The sequence below is a fragment of the Leuciscus leuciscus genome (genome assembly GCF_965113295.1).
Source record: "Leuciscus leuciscus genome assembly, chromosome: 6".
Lineage (NCBI taxonomy): Eukaryota > Metazoa > Chordata > Actinopteri > Cypriniformes > Leuciscidae > Leuciscus > Leuciscus leuciscus.
Genome location: NC_138730.1, coordinates 34,073,507 through 34,086,132, shown reverse-complemented (window position 1 = coordinate 34,086,132; position 12,626 = coordinate 34,073,507). Strand labels below are relative to the sequence as shown.

Here is a 12,626-nt window from a genome sequence, read left to right as displayed (position 1 = left end):
TGTACTGCACGTGTTAAGTGTATTATTTACATTGCAATACCCATAAATGGTAAGATGCACGTAAATTGTTGCGTCCAACATTGTTGACATTTACAACTGTAATTCGGTTTTTTTGCGGGGACACCGCCTTCACCTGCCATGTCTATTGGCTCGCTTTCAGGTTAAACTTTCCGCGATTGCGCAACTTAACTAATATGAGGAAAAAGTCCTCACTTGTCGATTGTCATATTTCACTATTTGACCCTCACAAGTAGCCTATAGCCAAACGTGTACACAATCACATTCACTCATGTTGGGTTTTCATGTCTTATGGATACATTCCAAAGGCATAACACTATACAAACTGTACTCTATTCCCCAAACAAACCTACCTTCACAAACTTTCTGCATTTTTTCCATTTTCAAAAACATCACTTAGTATGATTTATAAGTATGGGAACCAAAAAAAATTCCCACAAGGACAAGGAATTCAGATATTGCCATCTTTGTGGGGACATTTTGGGGACAACTGGATTCCATTAAATCCAAATTACCGGTATGCTGAAAATGTATTTTTTAGTGTACCCAATTCTACAATTGAATCGTCCTATTGGACTACTAAAATAAACAAAAAAAACCCTCTCAACATCAGTCTAAAGTACAAATGTTTACAAACTTTCGCAACCTTTCACAAAAAAGTATTTAAGAACAGCGTTTGCCATTCAAAGCTGAATTCTGGAATAATCGCAGGAGTAATTTGTCTTAAAAATAAATAAAAAAGCAAGACGATGGCAGGACTGCTGCTGGTACTGCTGCTCTGTGCTGGGAGCTCAATTGCACAAGATTTATTGACACCAAGTATGGACATTATTGCTGAGCTCCAGAAGATAAAACACATGGATGAAAGGATACAAAAATTAGAAGAAACACTGACCAAAGTATTGAGTGAGAATGAAGGTAAGGTGGATTTGTATTGAACATGTCATTGTGGAAAAACTTTACAATTTATGAACTTACAAAAAGAAATTATAACTTACACATCTTTATAAATTCATTGGTTTGCAGTATTGTGACTTTGTATCAATGTGTATTCCATACAGCTTTGAATACCTCGGCACAAGATTCACAATATAAGCTTGAAACTGTCCAAAAAGAGATTGAAGGCAAGTATAAGGCACATTTTGTTCCCATAGACATTTAATGTATTAAATTTAAAAATGCATTTGATTACACAGCCTACATCATTTTACATCAGCCCATTTGCTCATTTCCAGCCAAAAAGGTTGCTTTCTCTGCTGGACTTCTGGCATCTGGAACCGGAAACACTGGGCCCACTAATCAACTGAAAATTCTGGAATACAAAAAAGTCTTTAGTAATGTTGGAAGTGCCTATGACTCAAATACTGGTAAGGACTGTAAAGAGAATACCATTACAGGAATACTGTGTTCACATATGATGACATTTTCTGTGACTGCTTTGTTCATGTGCATTACAGGTATTTTCACAGCACCAATAAAAGGAGCCTATTACTTCAGATTTTATGCTCATTCTCATGGTGGACCCACAATGGCAGTCAGTCTCTTGAAGAACGGTGAAACCCAGTGCTCTGTGCATGCCTGGAAGCCTGTTAGCAATGGTAATGGCAGCAATGGTGTTGTTCTCACACTGGAGATCGGTGATAAGATTTCTACACAACTTTGGAAGAACACCTGGGTTTATGATGATCCAGCAAGTTACACTAGTTTCAGTGGCTTTCTGATTTTCCCCTTGTGAACACCTGAATTTCTTAGAAATCCAGTGCATGATGTGATGCAAAACACAATTATATGAAACTTAATTGTTCCTGTGTAAGTGAACTATATCCAAGTAAATTAGAGCAAATAGGCACAACGAAAGAGAGATCATTGTTTATGCTTCTTAGTTACAATACGTTAATGTCTGGACGACTTCATATTTCTTTATTAAGTCTGAAGAGTAAATGAGCTAAACTCATATGATCCATCTAAGAATGAGAGTAGTACTTTCCATATCTCTAGCATATTAAATGCTGAACATTTCATTAAATAAAACAAATGTCACAGAATTATGATTCACTTGCATTCTTCCCCCCAGGTGGTCAGACACCATCAAAGAATCAGAAAGTCAATGATAAACAGTCAATATTAGACTTTTAAAGTTCATAGTATGCAGTTTAATGGTTAAATATGAATCACACTTCACATCAAATTCATGTTATTGGTGATATGAATGAAAAAAATGTAATAAAAAAAAGGTTTTATTTTTTATAACTTAAAAGACATCTTAACTACTTAAGCTAAAAATCACTGACAGCATTGTCACATGATCAAATATTTGCCAAGGTTAACACTGAAGAAAAAAAGAAAAGAAAAACCAACACATTTAATTTAATATTTTATTGAAACTTTCCTGTAGAATTATTCTGAAACAGGGTGATATAAAAAAAGACAGGTAAATACAAACATAGATGTTTCATGGAAGCTTGTTGGTTCTCTGTAGAGGAGCCACTCAAGTTTCTCCCTTTAAAAATACAAATTTTACCTTTGTTCACAGAAAGAAAATTCCCATAGAGACACAGGGCAAACAGGGAACAGGCCAGTTTCACTCTGAGAATGCATAATGGACATATTCTGATAGTGAAAAATAAAAACCCAGAATCATTAGGAACAACTGGAGAATGTCATAGTTTCTGTTGTTTGAAAACAAATGTTTGTCTTCATCAAGGTTAAGGGACTTCAAAAGCCTGAAAAGTTGTCATGCTTACATTAAAAATAAACTGACATCAGTGAAACTGATGTAATTGTAGTGTCAGTTATTATAAGTGTGCAGGCATCTATAGACAAATCTTTTAAAGACTGGCTTCAACCTTTCAAAAGAACTGAAAGGGCTGAATTTTGAGTGGGTGTCTGAAATCCATGGTGTTTAAAACAGCCTATGAGTCATCGCCATTAACGCTGTCACCATCTTCCCCTTCCACATGCTCACCCTCTTCCTCCTCTTCTTCCTCTTCTTCATTCTCTCCTTCCTGGCTTTTAACCTGAGAGGAAAATAAATAACTTTAGTATGAAACTATACATTTACATTTACATTTACATTTATTCATTTAGCTGACGCTTTTATACAAAGCGACTTACAATTGCTATATATGTCAGAGGTCGCACGCCTCTGGAGCAACTAGGGGTTAAGTGTCTTGCTCAGGGACACATTGGTGTCTCACAGTGGATTCGAACCCGGGTCTCTCACACCAAAGGCATGTGTCTTATCCACTGCGCCACTACCACTACCAACTATAGTTGGAAACAAATCTTAGAGACCCAAACAATATTAAGAATATTAGACATCTTTACTCAAATCATGTCCTCACTAATTCAGCACCAATTAAACTTAATCTTAACTTCCATAATCATAAATGCAAATAGATACATTTTCACAAACGTCCTCCTCTTCCTCCAACAGATCTCTTTCCTCCTCAGAATCGTTTATCTCTTGCTCTTCCCTCTCTCTGTCTTTCTTGCTGGAATGCTGCAGGGAGGAAGCCTCACCCACTTCTGCCTTCACACTCTTCCCCTCTGATGTAAAAAACAAACAAAACATGCGCATACAATAAATATAAACACACACATACATACATACATACATACATACACACATACATGTTAGAATTTTGACCCCCCAAAAATGTTTTAAGCCAGTTATTTATAACTTTTGCTGTAGTGAGTCTATAGGAAATATCAGTTTACATTTCCAAACATTCATTTTGCCATTAATTGTAATCCAATGAGATTTTTGTACAAGTAGTCTGACAACAGCCAATATGCTCCACACGGAGATCTGGGGCCCGTTCTTCGTACGTCGCTAACTCAGTTAGCTGGATTTGATTGTTGGCGATTTGGCATGATCTTGGATTGTTTGGTTCTTCGAAGCTCATCCTGAGGGTTGTTCCATAAAACAAGATTAGAATACAAGCCAGGCTTATTTTGGTTAGTCAGACTTATTGTCGGTGGATTCTGTTTCATAAAGCAAACTTAAAATAGTTCCAACTCAGTTACCCTGGCAACTTATGCTGGGAAACTAGCCTGGTCCAGGGCAGGCTAACTGTCAGGCTAAGCCTCAGCTGTTACACAGATCCTCTAACACTGACCGACAAGAACACAATGATATTACCACTGACACTCTCTCATACCATTATTGGACTTTATTAACCACTATTAGTCCAAAAATAAATACACAGTATACAGAAAATAAACTTAAATAAGGCTACAATGATAAATTAGACAATATATATATATATATATATATATATAGATAGATAGATAGATAGATAGATAGATAGATAGATAGATAGATAGATAGATAGATAGATAGATAGATAGATAGATAGATAGATAGATAGATAGATAGATAGATAGATAGATAGATAGATAGATAGATAGATAGATAGATAGATAGATAAATACAATATATATACTACAGGTTTTCTTTTTTTACTGGCTGAATGTTTTGTGCCCAAGATTTAATTAGATTGTTTTAAAGATTTTTGAATACATTTCTCTCTGGTTTTGTTTGGCAGCTGTAGTACTTGTTTATGATTAGAAGAACATTAGAACACAATCTAAAAAAAAGCTTTTTAAAGCAGAAGTTAAAATCACAAAATTAAAAATAAATAATTACAAAAGCACAGTATAAATTTTAACTGGTAAGATGAATCTGAGCTTAGTAATTGACAGTATATTAGCCTACATTTGATTTACCCCATTACAATAGTCCCTTTACAGTTATTGCTATCATAAAAATACACTTGTAGGTTTAAAATTCTAAATAAGGCACATCTAATGTCCAAATAACAAATATTTTAGCATATATATATATATATATATATATATATATATATATATTATGTACTTTATTGTGGCTTTCAATTCAAACACATTTAACACAATTATACAAATGGACAGTTCCTTTTTTTCTTTTGTGATAATACCCACCAACACATAGCCTAAAAAACACATGATTAGAACAATAACCAAAAAGTAGTTAGACACTTTTACATATGATTTAAGGGGGAAAAGACAAAAAACAATAAATAGATATTAATAAAAATGTAACATTCACATATTTATATCAAACTCTTATAATGACACATAATTCCTAATAGTTGTTCAAGTAATATTATTTGAATATCAAATATTCAATATTAAATAAGTCAATAAATAAAATAACAAATAACTAGAAATAAAAGGGAGGGAGGGTTATATAAAAATGTAGTTAATGTATAGGCTAATATATATTCCTTTATTTTATGGAATATTCTTTGATTTTAGAGTTGCACATATCTTTTCAAAATGTATACATTTGCTCTTAATTTCATGTTATCCTCTCCATAGTGTAGGCCTACTTTAGAAACTAAATCTACTCATTTAAAACTGGGGATTCTTGCTTTCTCCAAAAAGTATTGCATTAAAAGCTGTAATTCTCAGCATTCTAAATAAGTATACATCATCTTTATTAAGTAGCATAGGTCCTATACCCAAAACTATATTTTGTATCTTTATGCCTATATTTAGTTTCTTAAAATAAACTTCCCTGAATTAGGCTAATTCTGTTCACTGAAGTAGCCTACTTCTGTTCGCTCGAAGTTCACTGCAACTTATCCAACATCCTAAAGATAAATTATTATAATCAGAAGATATTTCCAAGCAAAATGTATATTTTAGTCAGAATTATTGCGCTCCTATTTGGCGCGCATGCGCGCAGCAGCGCTCGTTCAATATGAAGATTAGCAGCAAAATGGATACATTTGCATGACTTTCTAACATTTACAGATGGAGAATATAACTGTAAAATGTAAGTTTTGCACTGAGGGGGAAAAAACAGCATAAAATATACGCTGTTTGATGGTGGATCGATTTGATCCACGATCGACCTCTAGGGCAGCTTCAAAAACGCGTGCACACGCAATTATCTAGACTTGATAAACCTGGATCAAATTAGTGAGATTGCGTGAACTTCAATTACCTTTTATGGAACCACTTTAGCCCCAACTTATTTGTTAGGCTCATTCAAGTCCGGTTTTGGAGTTTAATCCCCGCTTTTCTAAGCGTCTTTTATGGAACAACCCCCTGGACTTGCTGTCATAGCAACAGGTGCGCAATCTTAAACCTGCTCGGGAGCAGGCTTATTTCATGTAAACAGGATTAGACTGCGGCTTTATAAGCGGAGCTGATACGGGAAGTCCAGCGCAGCGCGATAGTGCACTTTCTGAAATATATATTTTTTCTCGTGACTCGTGAGTTTGTCGTTTACATTATTCATTTGTTGGAGACGCACATTTATTTTCGACTTGTCGGAGTCGGGCTTTAACTACAGCACAAACTGTTTGCATTGCCCTAAGATTATTTGCAAGTGGCTCTTTCCTTTACACTATGCGGAGAACTTGATGGAAAGTGCTGTATGTCGTGTCATTCGAAGTTTACCTGCCGCTTTTAGGTTTAAAAAATGTGGCATTTCCAAGCCACTTAAGACCCAATGTTGTAAAGCAGTTTTTTTTAAAAGCAAATTTTTCTTTTTTTTTAGGCTATCATAATTTTTTATGAAGATCATGCAATCATGACCATGCCGATTACAGTATATGTCACTCAGGCTTCACTAACGTGATTGGTACCATAGGCAGGGCTGGACTGGCCATCGGGCATACCGGGCATTTGCCCGGTGGGCCGACGTGCTTTTTGGGCCGATACATCTCATACTCATACATCATTTTTATTATTTTTCTATTTTTTATTTTTTTTAACGGCCCATAAAATTTGTACATCGGCGGCCCATTCGTTTTGTTTTGTTTTGCTTAATTGGCGGCGCTGGGTTTGTGCCGGTGTAATGCAGTGGTCAAAAAAAGTCAGTGTTATTTTATTTTTTTCTGACAGACCAGCCCATGAAACACGTAGATCAGCGGCCCATTGGTTCTTTTCTTGATTGACACTGGGCTGGCCCAATCACAACTTTAAACTAGTGAGCGCGCGTGCAGCAGTTTCAGTTGTATCTGTCAAAGTAGTCTGCGAGATGGAGAAGAAACGCAAGGATTGTGCAGAGAAATAGCGTGAAAAAATTGAACCAGGCCCTTAAAGCAGACACTGTAAAATGTGTCAAAATATATGTTTTCTGCCCTTCATCAGCTCCTGTGATGATGATGATAGTGAGGAGGATCAGGAGAGAGATGAGAAAGTGTATAGAGCCTGCGGTAAGCAGAACTACTTTCAAAACACTTAAGCTATGTCATGATCGAGTGTAGGAACCCATAACCCAGTTACAGATTATTTCCACATTGCATAGTTGACGATTACATAGACAGTATATAAAGACGATTACCGCAATTCACTAGAAATTTAATGAGAGGCGTTTGTAAACCATGTTTTCCGCCAAAATAAAAGCTTGATGCAGTTTGCGTCAAAATAAAAGATCATGTGCTTATCTCTTTCAAGTATAGAAATTGGTCCAAAACTAATTATGAAAGTTTCCTTTATTTTTTAGTGCATTTGTTTTACAAAATATGGCTATTACTGTCATTGGATTAATATTATAACTATTATTATGTAGTAGGTGTAATGTAAATAGACACTGTAACTAAAAGAGGTTTGAATTTTTCGTTTAATTTGCACACTGAATATGGGTTGGAGATTTTAATTTTGAACTCTCAAAGTGCACCAGATTGATGAATTTAACATTAAAATGCACAAAATTTTCTCACGTGGGGGCATGCCCCCGGACCTCCCTAGAAGAACCAAGGTCCACCCACCACAGTTTTACCAAAAATCCTGTGAGAAACACTGGTATTGCTATGCCATTGCAGCTTATAGCTTGTTTTAGGATTCATCACTGTGGAGTATAGTTCAACTGTATTAATTAATAAATGTCAAATTTTCACTCGTTCCTATACTCACTCATGACATGGCATTAGTGGTTTTAAGGAATAGGAGTTGGTATGCATATAATTAAGGGCGTGCAAAGATGATCATATAGTGGGCCAGTCTGGGCCAAAATGCCCGGGCCGATTTTTTGTCCCAGTCCAGCCCTGACCATAGGCTACCATAGACTGCCATCAAGGCCTCAATGAAGGGGATTATGTGAACAGAAAGGGGGTTCACAATGTAAATGTGCAGCCCAGTTACTATTGTGATTCTTAATATTCCAGATTAGTAATATTATATCAAATAAAAAAAGGCAGTTGACTAAAATCTTCCATATCACAAATGTGAACGCAAAATGGCCAGGATCTGTGCATGACTTAAGCATTTTCAGAGATTCACATTTATGCACATTATTTGCAAGTGGTAAGGAAAGTTCCACAATTAAATATCAAGCTCACTGTATTACATACACTTATGCTGATCCTAACAGAACTGCATTTTTTCATAGGTGATTATGACATGTTCCTGCCTGCAGACAGGTGTTTTATGACCCCATTCCCTGACCCAAACCAGTTATGCAGCTCTAGCAGGACAAGGGCACACAATGAAATGAACTTTGGCTAACTAAAGGGAAGATTTCAGTGTCTGATAAGTCTGAGGGTTGCACACCTGACAGGGCCTGTGACATTGTTGCATGTGCCATATTACACAACATTGCAAAAAAATATATAATAATAATAATAACTTTTCATTAAATGTTTAATAAAAGACAAATATGCTTAGTTCCTTGAGTTTTATTTCAATTGTTCTTTGTAAAGAAAAGCCAGTGTTCAAATGCCTGCAACAAGAGATATTAGACACATGCCTCATGCAACAAATAAAAAGGAAAAGTTGGCTATCCACTGCCCACCTGTATAGGCCTATGTCTCCTCTGTCTGTGCAGACTCTTCTGTAGGCCTTTCTGTAGATGTGGAATCCTGCAACTTAAATTGCAGCCATAAAGCATACAAGTATAAATTAAGTAAAGTCATTTATGCACTTGCAGGTAGGCTAGTTCCTCCATATGACCGTTATCTGAGAGGGTTTATTCACTGTCCAGTGCAATGGAAACAAATGGACATTACAAAGTCTTATACTTTCTTTCCTTTGGAAAGTTAGAAAATGTCCACTTACTGCACATATTTCAGCCATCACTTTCTTGGGAACAGATACAAGTGTTGGTGTATTATGTAAAAGTGCACAAAAGAGGAAAACACAATGTCATTACAATGAACTACACTCTGGAAAAATATTTTTACATTAACATAAGTTTATCAGTTTTCACTTTCACAAGTCAAAGCAATTCATCATTACTCAAGATTTAACAGTTGAAATGACTATACGGCCTTAATTGAATGCAGCAAAAATTATTTTACAGTGTAGGCTACTTCTTAAGATCTTTTCTTCCTTTTTTTTTTTCTCAGCCTTTTTCTTGGTTGCTTTTATAAACAGACAACCATTTATTTAACAGTGTCTTTTATAAAAGAGACTATAATATAATTAAAAATTACCATTATGTAGAATATTTTTGTACTTCACTTTTGTTTGTTCCCATGTTCTAGTGTGGTGACTCTGACATTACAATGAACAAAGTAATTATGCAATTATTAAAATGCAAAAATATAGGCTAATAAGTGATAAAAACATCTAACATGGCCACTTCTAACGGATCTAAATTGTCAGGTGTTCCCTGGCGTTTTAATTAAACATTAAAATTCCGAATAAACTTCGACTATTAGTTCTTGCTCTGCTGCGGAGAAAAACTGAGCGCGCTCTTTGGCCACGCTGAACAGCCAATAGCAGCGTTGCTGATCAATGTTTCTACTATCGATACATGTCCCCTTTTAAACCAGCGCATGAACGCGCAATTATCTCAGATAACTCAATCCAGCTATACTAATCATATCCGGCAAGTGTGTTCGAAGAACCGAGTTAGCCAGATCATGATTAGCACGATGATATCATCTTGGATGTGTCATTTGATCTCGGATGTAATAAGCAACGTACGAAGAACGAGCCCCTGGCTTAAAATGGTTACTAAACTAATATTTATCAATATTTTTCATTATGGCACCATCTAGTGGTAAAAATAATATGACACAGATTAAAGACAATAATGTTGATACATGTATGCATAAGAGAGCTCTTATTCATAATGTCATTAATATTCTATTCTTTAGTATTTCACATATGTATTGATATGATGGCTCTCTGTCATTTATGATTTGGTTTTGACATAACTTGATGAATTAACCACCAGAATGCAGACAAATATTTTAACAAGTTCCATAAAGCCTATATAGCATCAAACAGACGAAATCAAGCTAACTATTTTTGATCTTCCTTTTGAGCTTGAAGTTAACTTACAGTCTTTCATTGATGTTCAACAAAACATTTTGTCATAAATATAATACTTTGATTTTTTACTAAAATAAATGTAGATTCTGGTCGAACAAATTACAATAAGGTGGTTGTTTTACACCAAGGTGGAGACAGTTCTGTTTGTAACCTGAGGCCAGAACAAGTGACAGGTGAAGAAGAGACAGGTGAAGAAGAGACAGGTACAAGAAAAATACGCACACTTTATACATACACTGCCGTTCACAAGTTTGGAGTCGCTAAGATTTTTTATGTTTTTAAAAGAGTCTCTTCTGCTCACCAAAGCTGTGTTTATTTGATTAAAAATACAGTAAAAATTGTGAAATATTATTCCAGTGTAAATCAGCTGTTTTCTATCTGAAAACATATAGTAAAGTGTAATTTATTCCTGTGATCAAAGCTGAATTTTCAGCATCATTACTCCAGTCTTCAGTGTCACATGATCCCTCAGGAATAATTCTAATATGATGATTTGATGATCAAGAAACATTTATGATTATTATCAGTGTTGAAAACAGTTCAGATTTCTGTGGAAACCGTCATACATTTTATTTCTCAGGATTATTTGATGAATAGAATTTTTTTATTTGAACATTTACATTTATTTGAAATAGAATCTTTTGTAACATTATAAATGTCTTTACTGTCACTTTTGATCAATTTAATGTGTCCTTGATGAATAAAAGTAGGGGAGCGCGGGGCACAACCTAACGCGGGGCTAGCCTAGTTGTAACACGCTTGTTTTAAATACTTCCGCACATGCTTGGATGATGAAACTTTGTGTATTTACTAGTTGCCATATCAACACTATATAGAAAAAAAAAATCCGCCAAAATGTTTTTTTTTTTTTTGGAAGATATCCATAGACATTTATTAAACCATAGCAAAAGTAAATTTCTTACTTAAGTTAATTTTTCATCTCTATTTTTTGTGTTTATTTAAAATAAGACAAATCTGATATTATTTTAATCTCCAAGATGTTATTTAACAGTTGAGATAGTTATTTAATGCTTCGCTAACTAGCAGAAGACACTAGCAGGGTTTAAATCCCATTTGTGCAGGCGGGGGCATGTTGTAACACTGCGTTACAATGTGCCCCTAAATATGCTATTATATTCTATACTTTTATTAATTTTATTGAGAAAACGTGAGAAAAAGGTGAATAAAGACTGAGAGTCAATGTTCAGAAATTACTAATTATTTATTTGTTTTGAACTATGTTGTATAGCTGTGTTTTCATGTGTTCATAGTCAAAACTCAAAAATGAGTTTATATTTAATTATTAAAAATTGCCATTATTTTATATGAAATTTTTTTTAATTGTATTTAATTTAGAAAATATTTTAGTTTGTTTTGTATATTTTTTTTATTAGATCAGATAACATTTTAAGCTGTCATATGTTATGTTACAATGTGCCCCCACACATGTTACAATGTACCCCACCTATGGGGCATGTTGTCACATTTCACTTCCATTCTTTCGGGGTATATCAAGAAAAAAGTATATACTGTATTAATAAAACAAAAACACATAATTGTACTAGACATGTGGGAAATTAATGTGGGAAAAAATAAATACTCTGAACCATAAGTAGATTTACACAAACTGAGAAAGTCAAAAAGCGTTACTTTGTGCCCCGCTCTCCCCTATTCATTTCTTTAACTTCTTTAAAAAAAAAAAAAAATTCTTACTGACCCCAAACTTGTGAACGGTAGTGTACATGCATACATATATAACACTAGTACTCCACTTTACTTAGTGTATGAGGCTGATGATACTGGTGGAAGGGAGAGACAGAGAGATATTAGGGAAAATGAAGAGAAGGGAAGTGAGGATACCGTTCAAGAGAAAGCCTTTAATTATTTTACACGGCCCCAGCCTAAGGATTTAGACCAATAAATGTAATTTAGGGAAAAAAATAGGGTTGTCCGTGTTTCAAAATTTTATTTGGGTGCATAGGATGGCCTGGATGGGTGTAGAATTTCCCGGCCTGAAATTGTGTCCCAGTCCGGCCCTGTCCAGAGCGGTCTTGAGTTGGTATAAGAGTGGAATGGAGCAGTGGAGGTTTTCCTTCCACTCAAAGCCTTCTCTTATTCCACTCCAGGATTTCCATTCAACTGCTTACTGCTAAAAGAAATCATGCCATGAGTGACCATGTGGCAAATGAAAAAAAATTCTTCATTTTGCAATACAAGAAAACCCATTTCTGGCCATGTTTACTCACATATTGTGAAAAGTAAATTAGTATATCAGGTGGAAGTTTCCTGAAGCTGTCGAAGTCCTGAAAACCCTGATTTACATTAAACGG

At 35.0% G+C, this 12,626-nt stretch overlaps 1 protein-coding gene and 1 long non-coding RNA gene across 3 annotated transcripts; one reads left to right on the top strand and one right to left on the bottom strand.

Moving 5' to 3' along the window:
* The first annotated feature begins 679 nt into the window (after positions 1-679).
* On the top strand, positions 680-2,063 carry LOC309501531 (complement C1q-like protein 4). The gene is made up of 4 exons (XM_082173709.1): positions 680-936; positions 1,080-1,142; positions 1,254-1,385; positions 1,476-2,063. The coding sequence occupies exons 1-4, from the start codon at positions 768-770 to the stop codon at positions 1,751-1,753; spliced, it is 642 nt and encodes a 213-aa protein (XP_082029835.1). The 5' UTR covers positions 680-767; the 3' UTR covers positions 1,754-2,063.
* Positions 2,064-2,728: 665 nt separating this feature from the next.
* On the bottom strand, positions 2,729-3,813 carry LOC309501577. 2 transcript variants are annotated; one of them, XR_014206927.1, is made up of 2 exons: positions 3,422-3,813; positions 2,729-3,035 (listed from the first exon to the last, which is right to left on the bottom strand). It is a non-coding gene; the product is annotated as an uncharacterized lncRNA (long non-coding RNA). The 2 variants fall into 2 exon arrangements; XR_014206928.1 differs by having other exon boundaries at positions 3,434-3,813.
* Between the last annotated feature and the right edge of the window lie 8,813 nt (positions 3,814-12,626).

Bases quoted from the DNA above. Each gene is read 5' to 3' on its own strand.
- LOC309501531 (XM_082173709.1), top strand. From the start codon at position 768: ATGGCAGGACTGCTGCTGGTACTGCTGCTCTGTGCTGGGAGCTCAATT. The intron at 937-1,079 runs GTAAGGTGGATT...TATTCCATACAG, and splicing joins AGTATTGAGTGAGAATGAAG to CTTTGAATACCTCGGCACAA. The intron at 1,386-1,475 runs GTAAGGACTGTA...TGTGCATTACAG, and splicing joins TGCCTATGACTCAAATACTG to GTATTTTCACAGCACCAATA.